At 51.4% G+C, this 14,857-nt stretch overlaps 1 protein-coding gene across 1 annotated transcript; it reads right to left on the bottom strand.

The window, feature by feature from the left end:
- Positions 1-1,008: 1,008 nt before the first annotated feature.
- Positions 1,009-14,350, bottom strand: LOC130856809 (sulfotransferase 1C1). The gene is made up of 7 exons (XM_057741678.1): positions 14,179-14,350; positions 11,708-11,836; positions 6,107-6,204; positions 3,205-3,331; positions 2,306-2,400; positions 1,383-1,563; positions 1,009-1,198 (listed from the first exon to the last, which is right to left on the bottom strand). The coding sequence occupies exons 1-7, from the start codon at positions 14,348-14,350 to the stop codon at positions 1,086-1,088; spliced, it is 915 nt and encodes a 304-aa protein (XP_057597661.1). The 3' UTR covers positions 1,009-1,085.
- Positions 14,351-14,857: the final 507 nt, after the last annotated feature.

Raw genomic sequence — 14,857 nt, 5'->3', positions numbered from 1 at the left:
TCCCCTTCCTCTGCACAGCTCAACTCTCGGCACAAACACACATGGGATTACCTGTCCTGTGGTTAATGATTTGCACGCTTATCTTAGAAGCTAAAAGACCAAGGACCACAAGCAGGGCTCACGTAGGTCCTGGGAGGAGGAGGTGATTTTCTGTACTGGACGATCTGGCGGCACAGGAAAGTGCCACTCCCACAGGAGGAACCTTCCAGATTTTCTTTTAAAATAAAGCACTGACCTTCGCACAACTTGTGTGAATGAGGGGGGACACTTTCTCGAGCAGGTTTTAACAAGAACCAGAACACAATTACGTGTGCAGCTAAACAACACGGCGTCCTGACAATCCTGCTAAGAGTGTCTATTTAAGAAGCAAAACGTGGGATTGACTCCTCCTAAGAGATGTGAAAATCATGTGGTCCTTTACGTGCATGTGGTGCTGGGTGTTTTTCTCTTAATTCCTTTCTCTTGGGCTAATCGAGGCTTTTTTTCTCTCTCTAATCTCCCTGGCTTTCAGGCCTGCGTTTACCCCGTGTTCCTCACGCTTTGGTCTTGGGCTTGAGACCATCTCATTCTCCGTCTGAGCTGGCAAACCCCATCCCTGAGCCGTACACCAACACCCCATCCCCAGCCCTGCTCCCCACTCTGAGCCTCGCAGCCTCGAGTCTCCCTCATTCTGGACCCTGGGGGATAAGACCTGGTCCCTCCCATGTTCTCCCCAGGGCCCACTCCTCATCTCTTTGTGTCACTTGTGCCTCTTGTGTTGAGGGTCTAATCTGACTCTTTTCTCGAGCCTTGATCCTGGGAGGCCAGGCGCTTGTGCACTAGTTATGGGTTAAGTCTAGTTACATGCATTTCTTTAGCTCTGGCACCTCACATGGTCTGGCCTCTGTAAACGAGTGACCGTGTGATATAATTTTAAGCTTCTTTCTACCCAGGGTGTGATCGCCTTTTGTGTATCACACGGCATGGGATCTACAGACAGTGTGCAAAGGTCAGGACGGGAGGAAGGGATTCATGGTTTTCAGTGTCCTGATCACGAGACTCAAACGTCTAAAGTCTAGCGAGGGGCGCTGCCGGCTCCCTGTTGCTTAGATGGCCGTGCGAAAGGTCAGGGTGCTCCCGGCCATCTTCCTCTCGTAGTCCTTGTCGAAGTCCTCGTTCTGAGCCACTGTGAAGTAGTTCTTCCAGTCCCCAGGCATCCCTGCAACGAGGAGAAACCTCAGTGAGTCTGGGGTGGCGGGGTGAGCACGCACCCTCGGGGCCGGCACAGTGTGGGGAAGGGAAGCTGCTCCTCAGACACTGTCTGGCAGTGTCACCAACAGAAGAGGCACAGCAGCCGGAAACCTCACAGGGACGTGGCCTCTGAGAGCGTGGGCCTCACGCACCCCTCCTCATGAAGGGGGAGATGGAGTGGTCCAGGATGCTGGTGGGCAGCGTGGTGTAGTTGGCCATCGGGTTTTGCTTCATTATATCGAAGGAGGTGTGATAGACGATTTTATTCAGAACGTCCTCTGATACATCTTTTTCCAGGAACTTCAGTATCTTCTGAATTTCCCGTTTTGGATCCTGTATGTGGAACAGTCACACAAAACAAATAATTGGGGGTCTTCCATTAGGGGATGACCTTCTGTTTGGACAAACTGTGTTTGGGGAGGGATGGCTTAAGGGAACAGCTCTAATATAGTCAACACGTCTTCCTCAAGGGATGACTGCGGACAGCGCTGGACGGTCCTGGGGCCACAGGACAGTCCCAGGGCCGCAGGACATGGAGATGAGGGCCGTCCCAGCCCCGAGGAGGCTGACCACACGAGAGGGAAGAGAAATGTGAACACGGCCCTGCGACGCCTGCCCAGGATGCCTGAATATACAATGAATGCAGAGAGCAGCCCTCTGTCCCCACGTGGGACCAACCCTGCCAATGTCTGTGTGGACTGCACTTCAGTGTATGATGTGGGTTTGGGGTCCGGAAGCCGGGAGCTGTACAACGTGATCTCATAAATCCTCACGATAATTTCCTGAGACACAAAAAAGAGCTGATACTTGTTTTGTAGATGAAGAAACATGGTTCATAAGCATCAGGATTAATCATAAAGGCATGTGATTTTTCCTGAGTGGAAGGATCATCTGGAAATTATGAACGGAGCAAAGTTATAAGGTTTTTTAAAACGTAGTTGCAGCATTTGAGGGTAAAGCTGAGTTGGAAAGGGTGTCAGGGAGGGAGAGGTCTTGCACTGAGGGCCCTTGTGTGGTCAGGCCAGCGTGTAGGTCTGACTGTGGCAGGAAGTGACAGTGGCTGTGGGCCCCTCACCTCCTTCATGTCCTCGTAGAAGAGGTAGAGGATGCGGTGCCGGTCCTTGGCGTCCCACCACCCCTTCACGTGATCGTGCCAGGAGCCCCACAGCACTGCCGGGAAGGAGAGAGATGGGCCGTTAGTACTAGCCTGAAGCTTACAAAACGAGCATGAGTGTCTCAAATGAAAGAGGGCGTTCAATAAACACACCTGGAAATCTTATTTGCAGAGACAGGGATTTTTTAATATTTAGGGAGATGATAAAAAGTACCCTGGATTCCGTGGTTTCCACCCTTGAACTTATTCCCCTGAGAGCAGGGACGCAGGGTCTGTACTCCCCTTGCATGCCTGCATGGTGCCCACACCAGTGTTTTGCCATAAATATTGTTCCCGGACAGGCTGATTGTGAAAAGAAGCCTTAACTTCATTCTGCAGACTCATAATGACCAGATGTTTGGGCCCCTTTCCCCACTGTGATGGTGACTGGGAGGAAGGGGGCTGCACAGTGTCCTCTGCTGGTCCCCAAAGCTACCCCTTGCCCTCCTCCCGCTGCAAGGGTGACCCCTGGGGCTGGTGTCCCCGGGTCCCTTCGTCCTCAGGGTCCCATCTGGGAGCCAGGAGGGTGAGGATGGGGTTCATTTCCCTGCAGGCTCCCTGTGTCCAACCATCTCCTACCAACAGCCTCATCACCTGGCCACACCTCAGAATCCTGTACCATCACCTGTCTGGTTCTTTACACTCTGCCCACACCTTTCTAAATAGTGTCTTAGCTAAACCCTCACCAGCAGCCCCTTCTGAGTGCCACCTGCGTCTGCTCAGAACCTTGAGCAACACAGCTGCTCAGTGAAAGCCCTGCCTCTCTGACATCCACGGGTGAGTGAACATGGAGGCATGAACCACAGTTTCCTTTCTCTCACCTTTCCCAGCTTTGAATATCTCAACATATTCCTCCCAGGGACCAGGGTCTGGCACCATCTTATTCATTCTGGAGAAATGGTAATAGGACACCAGACAGTCCTTGGGGTTTCTGGCCACATAGATGATCTGAAGTCAGCCAGGAAGGGGATGGAGACACAGAGAAAACAAGACAGAAAAGGTTACTGTTCAGGGAGAGCCCGTGTTATTAGAAGAATCTTTCTAAGATTCTAAGACCATCCGGTCTGAGTAACTGGACTTGCATTTTCTGTGACTGTTTCTTCCAGTTTGCCTGGGACTGTTCCAATTATAGCTGTGGTCTTAGCACAGTCAGTGAGAACACACCCTTTCTTCTCAAAGTGCTACAGTTGCCCTAACTCTGATGTTCCTGGGGTTCAAGGAGGCCATGTGGTATTTTTCAGGGTGTGAGAGGAAGGTCCCCTTGACTATCACTGAGCAGGGAATCTACCAGATTGTAGGGCGGGGAGCCTCTGCCTTATTTGCTGGGGAGGAATTGCAGCCTCACAGGTGATTGTCATCTGCTGATAAGCTCGCAGGACCCCAGGGCAGGGCTAAGTCTACCTTTGGAGCTGCCGGTGACCTGTCCCCTCCTGGGACAGGTGGCGCTGTGGTCCAGCTGCTGGCTTGCTGTCCCCCACCTTCCTCCCACTGGCCACCCAGGCTGCGTGCACCCTCGGCAGGGCTGGGGGAGGAGCACACAGTTTTATCAAACCTGTTCCCCATGTCACACATACTCAGCAGAACTGTGCACCAGTCCAGACAAGTCACCCGGAGGGGTGGGGTTTTCCTCTGAGCGAATCCGCCCAGGTCCTGCAGCCCCAGCTGCGTTTCCCCCACAGCTCCTCCCACGAGCCCAGCCTGGCCGTGACTCTGCTCTTTGCCCCTTTCCTCCTGTTAGACTTCTCTCCAGTGTTCACGAATGCACTCAGGAAACCAAGAAGGATGCCCAGCAGCAAGGTCTTATGATTAAGCAAACATATTTCTCAATGTTTCTGTTGGTTATTGCTTCTTTTTGCACATCAAAGCTGGAGTGGCTGGAACAGGGGAAGCCCAGCCTGGATGGGGAGCCTGTTGAAATGCCTCTAGTCTGGAGTCAGATGTCTGGGTGAGAGCGAAGGCCACACACTTACATGTTCTGAGTCTGTGGATCCATCTGTGTGAGTCTCCTATTGCTGCTATAACAAATTACCACAAGTGTAGGGGTTTAAAACAAGAGGTTGACTCTCCTACGGTCTGAAGACCAGGTCTCACTGGGCTGGGTTCTAGCTGACCGCAGGGCCAGCTCCTGCCAGTGTATCCAGGGAGGATGAACTTCCCTGCGATTCCTGAAACCTGAGGCCACCTGTGCTCCTTGGCCTGGACTCAGCCTGGAATCACTCTGATCTCTGTCAGGTGTCTCATCTCCTCCTTCCTCCTTTGACCTTCGTGCTCCCTCTCATCAGTATCCTTGTGATGATGCTGAGGGCCACCCAGGGAACCTGGATAATCTCCCATCTCGAGATCCTCCACTTAATCACACCTGCAAAGCCCACTCTACCATGCGAGGTGCATTTGCAGGAGTTTTGGTGGCGGGGATGTGGATGTCTTTGGGCGACACCCTTCAACTCATGGCTCCATTGTTACAGGAAAAGCTCGAACTAAGCTCACTCACATCACCTCCTACTCAGATAATCTACAACTCTCAGCACATAAAGGGGACACTGCCTTCGAGATTTTTACATTTTTTAGGTTTGGTTTCACAAAAAGAAGCTGTTAATCTGACGAGAAACCAAGTGTTAGTGTGTCTTCTGACCTTGAATCTATGATATCGTTAGGAAATCATGTTGGTTCTTGAGCAGCAAAATTAAGTTATCTGTCTATGGGAATAAACCAAGAAGTTTCGAAGTCATGGTGACCTGGGTGTAATCTCAGGGCAGCAAATTGGGGATGGGATAGCATCTGGTATGTGGAAACCTATTCGATTCTACGGCACCTTGTTTGGAGACGGGAGAATGACAAGATGAGGTGATGGAACGCTGTGGAAACCAGAGACTCAGAAGCAGCCTCTTGCACTGCATTTCTGAGCCCTGCACCTAGGAGACAGTGTTTTGGCTAAATAGCCTTGACCATGGCATTTCCCTGGAAAAGGTTCAGCCCAGAATGTGGAAGGGTCTGCAGCTGGGTCTCCAAAGGAACCTGCCCACAGGAATATGTACGGTCCAGCTGAGACAAACATTTGACTCTGCTGGATGGCTACACTTTTCACTGCAAATCTACACTGATATTTGCTGTATATTCCGTATTTCATTGATTTCCAGACTCACTGATGAAGCGGACATTAAAAAAAAAAACCACTAGTATATTCAATGTACACTGCATTTATAGGATCTGAATTTGGAAGTGTGCAAATAAATAAAAAAACTTAAAAAATGGAGGGCAGACGCATGCCTGCTCCTGGGAGTTTGTCCATGAGACAGACCGATCTCCAGACACCACACGTGGTCCCGGGGCTCCCCACTTCCTTGGTCTCACTCCACTTCTCCCATCACAGGTTTTCCCTTTCATATCTTACTCTTTGCTCCTGGAGGATTGACAGTGAGGTAACTGCCCTCCTCAGGAAGCAGGGGCTTTTCTTCAACACTCACTGTCTTTGAAGGTGGCTCAGTTGGCAGCCGTCAGAATGATGCTGTCTGGACTCTAATCTAGTGTGTACCCAGAAAGAATATTCTGGAAGAAAGGTGGATCGAGGGTGGAGGGGTGGAGATGTGGGGGTGTGATGCCACCTCCTGCCCTGCACCTCCATCAGGCATTTATCTTTCAATATCGATGGTTTTTTCCTCTTAGATGGAGACATTCTTTGACTATTCGCATCAAACCTGGGCTTGAAGAGCTGGCTATTCTTACCTTTGCATTTTCTTTCCAGAAGGAAGGGGGGAGTATCTGAACAGGCAGGTGAGTCTTCAGCGTCCTCGGAGAAGGCATCTTGTTGGCCAGGTCCAGACCTGAAATGAGGCCGCCTCTCAGCTTAACACTTCTTGTCTGCATCTCTGTTGTTTTGTCAAACGTCTAGAATCTGACATTATGGTTTTTCACACCTGTATTTCCCTGCCGATGACAACTTTATAGTCCGTTCTGTACATATTGGAAATGCCCTCAGCAACAGCACCCTCCTGTTTTCTGGGCGTCCGTGTGTGCTTGTGTTGGCATGTAAGGATGCTGAGGCTGGTGAGAACTGATACCCAGGGTGTCCTCGGAGTTTCATCCTTCCAGGTGCCTGTGACTGGAACGGGGAGCAGGAGCGAGGCAGCTGGAGAAGAGCTGATGTCCCCTTGATAGAGGGAGGCTACTGGGCCAACTCTCCAGCACCAGCTGCTCTGTCTAAGAGCTTCTGTCTCTCCTTCAACTTGTACTTTCAAGGCCAAGAACCCCACCAGCCACGAGTCACATGTGAGCACTGTGCTCTGGGCTGGGACGTATTTTCAGATGGGAATAGCGCCTCATCGTGTCAAGTAATAAAGTAGTCAAGTAGTAAATGTGAGACCAGGATTAGACCAGCTAGTTTGTGTGTGTTGGGAGCTGTAGGGGGGAGACTTAAGGGGCTTTGTGAAAAACAGGAGAGGCAAGGAAGACTTAGAGAAATCACAGACCAAATCCTCCCTGGAAATAGGAAGGCCAGGGCTAGATGTTAAAATACTGAGTACAGGCTGGGATTCGGCCATGCACAGCACCAACCTCGGGAAAGGGCAGAAGTAAGGCGGGAGTGGCTGCCTCGGAGAAGCAGAGCTCTGACAGGTGCTCCCCAGAGACCCGCCCTGAAGGGAAGGAAGGACGTGAGAGGGAGAAAATGAAAGATCCTGCAGAAATGGAAGAAAAGCAGAGAACAGGCTTTAGGCCCTGTCTTATGGGTTACTGGAATTGAAACCTGGCAATTTTATAAAGGGTTGTGTTATTTTATGGGTATTTTTCCCAACGGGCTGTATAATTTTATCACCATAGTTTCTTTAGCAAATTTGAATGAGTTCTCATAGCCAAATGAGAGTTGGCTTAACCAAACTTAGGATAAGCTTATTATAAAATCATCGAGAATAATGATTCCAAGTTAAAAAACATATAAAACGGCAGAGGCCGTGAACCAGCAGGAGCCTCCCTCCTGCGTGAGCCCTGGACGACAGTCAGCTGTGTCATATGTGTCTATAGGTTCCTGACTCGACTCCCCCAAAGGCCCTGGTGACAAGCTTCTCCCCTGCTTCCCAGACCTTCACCACCACGTCCCTGTGCACTCCTTAGGTAAGACCCCTAAGCTTACCGAAACCCTGCTGTTTCTGGCTTGAATCAATCGGCCAAACTGAAGCAGCTCCCATCAGAGGTGGCGCCCAGCTTTCTCTTTTCCTGTTATAGGTGGGGATCCCCTCACCCAGAGACACACCTGGTGAAATAACCCCAATTCCTGGCCTTTCTTGTGGAAGCACCAAACGGGGGGCCTCCAATGCCTCTTCTGGTGTGGACAGGAAATGTGCTACGGCATCCGCTGAAGCAAGTACAGCAGGCTTTCATCCCATCATTAGAGATGTGCTTGATTCCGGGTCATTAGGCCATCATGTCACCCTGCAATAGCCCGACAGGGCCAGTGCTGAACCTGGCTGCCGACAAGTGGATATGCACAACTGAGTCTCATAACTTAAAAGCAGAGGTTCCTGCCATGAAGGCTCTCAGTCTCTGTACTATGGGGCAGGCAGACGACACCCAGAAGCTCAGGTTCTGGCTTTGCTGCACCTGACGTTTCACCCACTGGCTCCCAATCACAGAGGTTGTGCAGCCCCAATTTGCTCTTACTCTTGAGGGTTCCTTTACTGGGCCACTGTGGGTTACCTGAACGTCTCCACCACTGCACAGCCTGTGCAGACCAGATCTGAACTCACTCAACCAGCCCACTGCTTCCCTGGCATCATATAGACAGCGTTCTGCTCTGCGGGCCTCTGAGGATGCCTGGGAAGACTTACACCCAGGAACATAGCCTCTACAGCAGAGAGGATGGGCGGCTGCGCCACTGAGATCCAAGGACCACACTTCTGTGGAGTTTCTAGGCTAGGTGTGGCCCCCTGGGGCGGTGAGATTCCTCCACCCCCATCATCAGGCCTCCTGCCACTACAGCAGGTACTGCACACGCTAGGTCTCTTCACCTTTGGGAGACAACACACAACACACTTGTCCATCCTACTAAAGCCTGTTTGTGCTCTTACTTGCAAATCAGCTTCTTTCCACTGGGGAGAATCCAATAAACTGCTGTGCGGCAGGCCCAGCCCTTAGATCCTCTGGGCTCAGAATCACTGGGACACCTAACTATGCCTTGAGGGGTCTCTGGACCAAGCTTGGTTCCACCCTGCTGCCATGGGTTCTGGACTAAACGCCGCCCCAGAATGCCAGGTTTTGGCAGCCTAGTGGGCCCTTTTTAGAGTCAGAGGCATTCACAGCCTATACAGCCTCGCACACAAGCCCCGGTCTTGCTGGGGTCAGAGATTCAACCCTCAGAGGCTCAGCACAGCCTCAGAGGCCTCACCGTTGAATCGGAAACGGCATCTTTAAGGCTGTCCAGGGCCTTTGCAGATTACAGGAGGACAAGTCTTCCCTGAGCTCAGAACCCTTGCCCACTGACATGGAGGTGCAGCTGGTGGCTCCCCCACTGCTGGCACCTTGAGCAGTTTGGGGAGCCCCTTGTGCTCTTCACCAATGACAGCCAGCTGGACAGCTGGGCCGAGTCACCCTGCTGGTGCACCCCTCGTCGAGGAGGCTCTCCTGGATCGGCCCGGCTGGCAGAATTGGGAGCCATGCGCCTGCATATAACAGACCATAAAAATGAGACTCTCAAGGGCATGCATTTTCCCTGACTCCTGGACAGTAGTCGATGGGCCGGCAGTCTGGTCTGGACAATGCCAAGGGGATAACTTCATGATTTGGGGAGATCTTCCCTGGGTGCCTCCACCTGGAGACAGACAGACAGCTCAGACATGTCCATTACAGTCACATGTCTCAGGCACATGCCAACAAACACCAGAAACACGTTGAGATGTTGCTGCAGATCCTTATCCAAATCCTAAGCCTGTTCTGAGGCCCCGTGTGAGCCCTCCCAGGGTACCAGGCAGCCCGACCTCTATTCTTCCAGTGATGCCATGTCCCCGGCAGGGTGGGGGGTGACAGCAACAACCGACGGGGCACACAGCCAAAGTGATGGCACGTCACTGCCCCCTTTGTTCCCCCAAAGCTCTGGACAAAGAGCTTTGGGGGAACGATCACTATGGCAAAGTGACTCAGGGGCCATGGTTCGCAACCACCATCACGGGCACCTCCACGATCTCCTGCAGAAACTCTGCTTCCTGTCACGTCACCTCCTTCTTAACCAGGTCGATGCTCCTCCCTTTTGGCCCACCAGACCCCACAAAGTCAGATCAAGGTACTCATTTCACCTCTAAGTTGCGCAGTCATGGACCTAGAACATGGAGTCTTGTGGGGTTTCCATGCAGTCTCCCAGCTCCAAATGGTGGGCTCGTAGCGGGGAACCAATGACAGGCCACTCAAAGAAATGCTCCTCAAGCTTTTAAACAACAGATGATCCCAAATGGACAGAAATTTAACCCCCGGCCCGAATGCTGCTAAATTCCCAGCCCTCACACCAACCGCCAGGCTGCTCCAAAGACTCCCTGTCAGCGCTTGCAGGGACTCCCCCCCCACCCCTCTGACATCTGTGCCAGGTGAAAACCCCCCACCATTTAGGGTCTCTGACCGCCTGGCCATCCTCCATGTGCTGGTGCCTCCATCAAGGGAAGGGCTATGCAGGGTGACCCTCGAGCTGCAGAGAACCCGGTGGGACCCGCCAAGCTCTTGGTGCTCGTGATTACACAGGTGCCTTGGCCCATATGATGGGCCAGCACTGGCTGAAACGCTGAGGCCACTGGCTCTGCTTCACCATTTGGGTTATAAAGGCTCATTAATTCAAGCAAGTGCACCAAACACGTTGCAGGAGATTGAAATTACAGCTCCAGGGTCCCCTGGTGGGACTGTGGACCCCAGGAAGAGGAAAAGAGCCTCTACCTGGTGGACATCAGTCACAAAGGAACCCCAGAATCCAGGCGTCACTGTCGGTGACTCGGGCCAGGTGCCCGCCCCACTTTCGATAAGAGCTGATGACCTCCTGCTCCAGAGCAAGGACCTTTGGCCTTGGTCAGAATCCAGACCGCCCTCCCATGAGGAGGCCCCCAGCCCATCCTTCTTCCACTCTCTCCTGGGCTGTGCCTTTGGCTCTCACAGCTGACAGCCTGGATCTCAGGGTTGCTAGCAGACCCCTGGCCCTGCCCCTGTCCCAGGAGCGGTGCCAGGACAAAACCAGCCAGGTGGACACTGCTCCATGGGGTGCCTGGGTGTCAGATGCTGCCGGCCCTGGTAGAAGGGCCTCGGCCATGGCCCCACGGGCCTGGGTTCTGACCTGGAGCACATCTCCCTCTACCTTAGGTGGTACCAAGTGATGCTGAAACCCGTTGCTCCCTCCTGACACAAGGTCTCATGTTATATCCCAGGTCAGTGGCCCGCCCATTGTCACCAAGTCAAAACTTATAAAGCTACAGTCTTCAAAAAAGGTGGTGTTCGCACAAAGAGTGACACGTAATGGAAAGGAACAGAACAGAAAATCCAGAGTGCACCTATTTGTATGTGGTTATTTGATTTTGGTGAAGGGGCCATGGCAATTCAATGGGAGAAAAGATAATTTTTTCAACCAACAGTGCTAGAAGAATTGGCTCAGTTAGTCATGGGGTTTCAACAGGGAGTATTTACAAGTGAAGCAAGATTAGGTTTTAAGAGGTTTAACAACTTGCTCAAAATCACCCAAACCAGAACTGAAGCTGGACTGTTTGATCCCAACATCTATGCCTTTTCACCATGGGGTTGTATCCTATTGCAAAGCGATACTTTGCTACTATTTACTCTGTAAAAACACGCCCCTTTATTCCTGATTGGTTGCAAGCTCTTCAAGGGTGCTATGTGCCACATTTCTTAGTATCTTTGGTGTGAAGCACATCACTTGTTGATAATAATGGTACGATATATAATTTAGCTTGATTCTCGGGCAGACAGGTCATCAAGAAAATACAGCAGAAGACAGTCCTCCAGGAGAGGGTAGTGCAGGGACACAGGAGTGAGGCTCCTGGTCGCCAGAGGCCAGCAGGCCTCACCCACCTCCACTGCGCTGGATGTCCGTGCCCGATCTCGAGTTCTCAAGGAACAGCGGGGAGCGTGCTGTCTGAAGCCCACCCAGTCACATATTTTAGGAGAGAGCCTGAGGGGTCTTTTGCCCAGCTGAAGGGAGTACGTTGACCTGAATCTGAACCATCCTCAAACTCCTTCCCAGCTCCCTTTGGAAGCGCTTTCTGGAAGACTGACTGTGGAGAAAGTTCTCGTTCACATGCACACCGATCCAGCCCAGGTGACCGCCCCATGGTCCCCATGGGCACGTACCTGAGTTGAGGGGTGGGGGTAAGGCCCACTCAATGAAAGGATGCCGGTCGAAGGTGCTGGCCCGCTGGCACTGCTGCACGTCCCCGTCATTCTGAATCATGTCCACCATCTCCTGGGTCCAGGTTGTGCCTGGAGGGGTTAGTTATCCTCAGTTCCACCTACTCACTGTACTGCTTCATTCTATTTCTTTGATTATTCACATATTCAGTAAAATTCACATTTGCTTCTGATGAGCGGAATAAACTTGCCTATCACCTCCGCTGTGTGACACCCCGGCTGGATGGGCCTCTGGTCTGAGCACTGTCCTCTGTCCTTATTGTCATGGTCTTCCTGCACACCTGCCTTCCTATGAGGCTGAGAGCTCTACCGAGGTAGGGACTGTCCTTTTGCTCCCTATGTCCCTCATACCTCACAGAGGGTTTTGCACCTAATACATGTAGCTTGAGTGAAAGAATATTGACTCAAAGGAAGGTACAGAAATACAAAGATGAAGTAGATGCTGTCCCTGTCCCAACAAGCTTCCAGTCTTTTTGGAGGAGATAAGATATGACAGAGACTGCCTCTTGCCTAGTTAATATCCATTCTTCTCTTCTTTCTCAAGTTAAAAGATCCTGTTTTTTGCTGGGCATATAGCTAAAGCCTCACAGGTTACATTTTTCAGTCTTTCTTGCTGCTAAAGGTGGCCATACCATTACATTTTGGGAAGCTGTCTTTGAAGGCAAGGAACATGACTTTATTCCTCCCATCCTACCTCCTTGCGGCTGCTTGGAATGTGGTTGTGATGGCTGGAGCTCCAGCAGTCATACTGGACTATGAAACCAAAAGCTAAGCCTGAAGATGGTGGAGCAGAAAGTTCAAAGGACCCAGGGTTTTTGAGGATCAGTGCAGCCAGCATTTCAGCCCTGGACTTTTAACCTCCAGACTGCTTTTTCTTCTGAGTTTTCTGACATGTGTAGCTAAAGTGAATCCTCATTTATAGAGGGGTAGAAATAGACATGTGGGTAGGCAAAGAGCTAGACTGTGCTCCCTGTCCTCCAAGGATCTATTTTCCTCTTCACACCAAAGGCATTTTGTGCCTCTGACTCTTAGCCAAGCCTGGTGCTCACTGATATGTAAGACAATACACAGAAAATCAAATCAAATCCATATTCGAGAGCCATAAATGCTGTGCAAAGGGCCATGGGAGTTCAGAGGAGGAGGGGCAGCTCACTGTGGAAGGGGTCGGTGGGCTCAGTCAAGATGTTCTCTTGGGAGGGAAGGGTCAGAGCGGGATGGGAGTGTCCACCTTCATTAAGAAGCCAGAGCATCCCAGGGAGGAAAACCTCAGGAGCCAGGGTGAGGCGGGAGTGTTTCCATGTTGGGAAGCATAAGCAGGGCTCACGAGGCAGGGGGAGGTGGGAGGTACTGGGGCAGGTGGGGCAACAAGGCTGCAGAGAGAGTGCTGGGAGGGTCTGGGGGTTGAGTGCATAATTTCCAAGGTGAACTGAGAACAAATTTCTGCTCTGAGGTGCAATGGAAATTTAAGTTCAGATCTGAGCAAGAGAAGTGCAAGCCACACAGAAAATGATTCCTGAGAGGCTGACAGCTCCCAGCAGGAGTCAACAGGAGGCCCCTCCCCTAGTTTCCTGAGCAAGCCCAGCCAGCAGTGCCCTGTGGTGGGAGCGGAGTGAGGCTAGGGAGGGCGTCCTGAGCCAGAGAGGACAGAATACACGCCAACGTGTCAGGAAGTGCAGGGAAGCGACTCCTCATCAGAAGGGGTTCTGAACATCTAGGGTTCCTCTCATGGAGTCCAGTGGCCACTGAGAGACCTTCCCAGACTGGTTACAGTTCTCTACCTCCCTTGGTTGCACTGCTTGGAATGATAAATGTGTAACTCGGGGGGATCCTCAAACCTTCCATCCAACCTTCCATCCTGCCCTCTGGGACCTGGGGTCTCTGTTCCTCCACCCTACATGAGCCTGGCTTCTTGGCCTCTTCCCACCTTAACTTTCCCCACAAGATCCTCTCCATTTTATAGGATTCTTGTAAGTGTCCCCCCAACCCTGATCCTTCCTACTGCACTCATGCAAGTTTGGACCCAACGCTGCTGACACTTTTCATGTTGGGGGCAAAGCGCTCAGTTCCAGTTCTGTCTCCTCTTCCAGGAGAGTCCAGGAGAGGAGCACAGGGAGCGGCTGGTTGACAAGGCTTCCTGTAAGAACCTCTGTGCTGTTTCTCAGACTATGCGCTTTCAAGTAATTTTGTAATTCATTCAGTCCTTTGATGATGTGGGATTCTGCCCATCTCTTTCTCTATCAGGGACCTAAATAAAAAGGAGGACCTTGGACTCTGGGGATTGGAGCTCATAAGTGAGTCTGGTTTTCATTGTTCCAGGGTCTGGCTCTGGTGAAAACTTGCCACTTTAAAATCTGAGGCCCCCCAGGTATCCTGGCCCTGCTGAAGTTTTCCCCCCACCACTTTCTCTAACCTACCTGCCTTTGGATACGTTGCAATGAGCAGATCATCAGGCTTTGCTTGGAAATTCCAGATTTTGTCCCAATTATCACTTATGATCTTGGTCAAGAGGATTCCATTCACTTCTTTGGTTTCTGGTTGCAGGTATTTCTCCTCCAGGTGGAGATCTTTCATTTCCTCCAAGGACATCTTTCAATGTGGACCTATTTCACAAGTGCTTAAAAAAAAGTGGTGCTTGTGTCATTTCTAAAGCTTTGAACAATCATTCCTTTTTTTTTTTTTTTGATTCTCTGAGAAAGTTAGGAAAGATGTGTTGGGAATTCATTATTATTTTTAATGTTAAGTGCAAGAAGTAAAAACTGTGGGAGCCTGAGCAGTTACAATAGCTTCGTTTCAGGGTGTAAAGGTGACAAAGAAAGGAACGTGTGTCTGATGGAGGTAAAGGCCAGGAGGGCAGGGCCGCTGGCATGTGGGCGAGGCACTGGTGCCCCAGGATTGGCTCATCAGAGTGGCCTGTCTGAAGCCTGAGTGGCGGAAGCGGGACGCCCAAGCAGGGCACAGGGGCGAGGGCCCCTGAGTTCACAGGCCCTTGTCACCTTCGAGCAACAAAAGGCCAGAATGGAATCAGCACGTAAGTTGGTTGGATACAAACTAGTACAGAAGTGGCCCAAGGGTAGCGGGCAGGGTGGCGTGGGG

Source organism: Hippopotamus amphibius, chromosome 7, assembly GCF_030028045.1.
Source record: "Hippopotamus amphibius kiboko isolate mHipAmp2 chromosome 7, mHipAmp2.hap2, whole genome shotgun sequence".
NCBI lineage: Eukaryota > Metazoa > Chordata > Mammalia > Artiodactyla > Hippopotamidae > Hippopotamus > Hippopotamus amphibius.
This window is presented reverse-complemented; position numbering and strand designations above follow the sequence as displayed.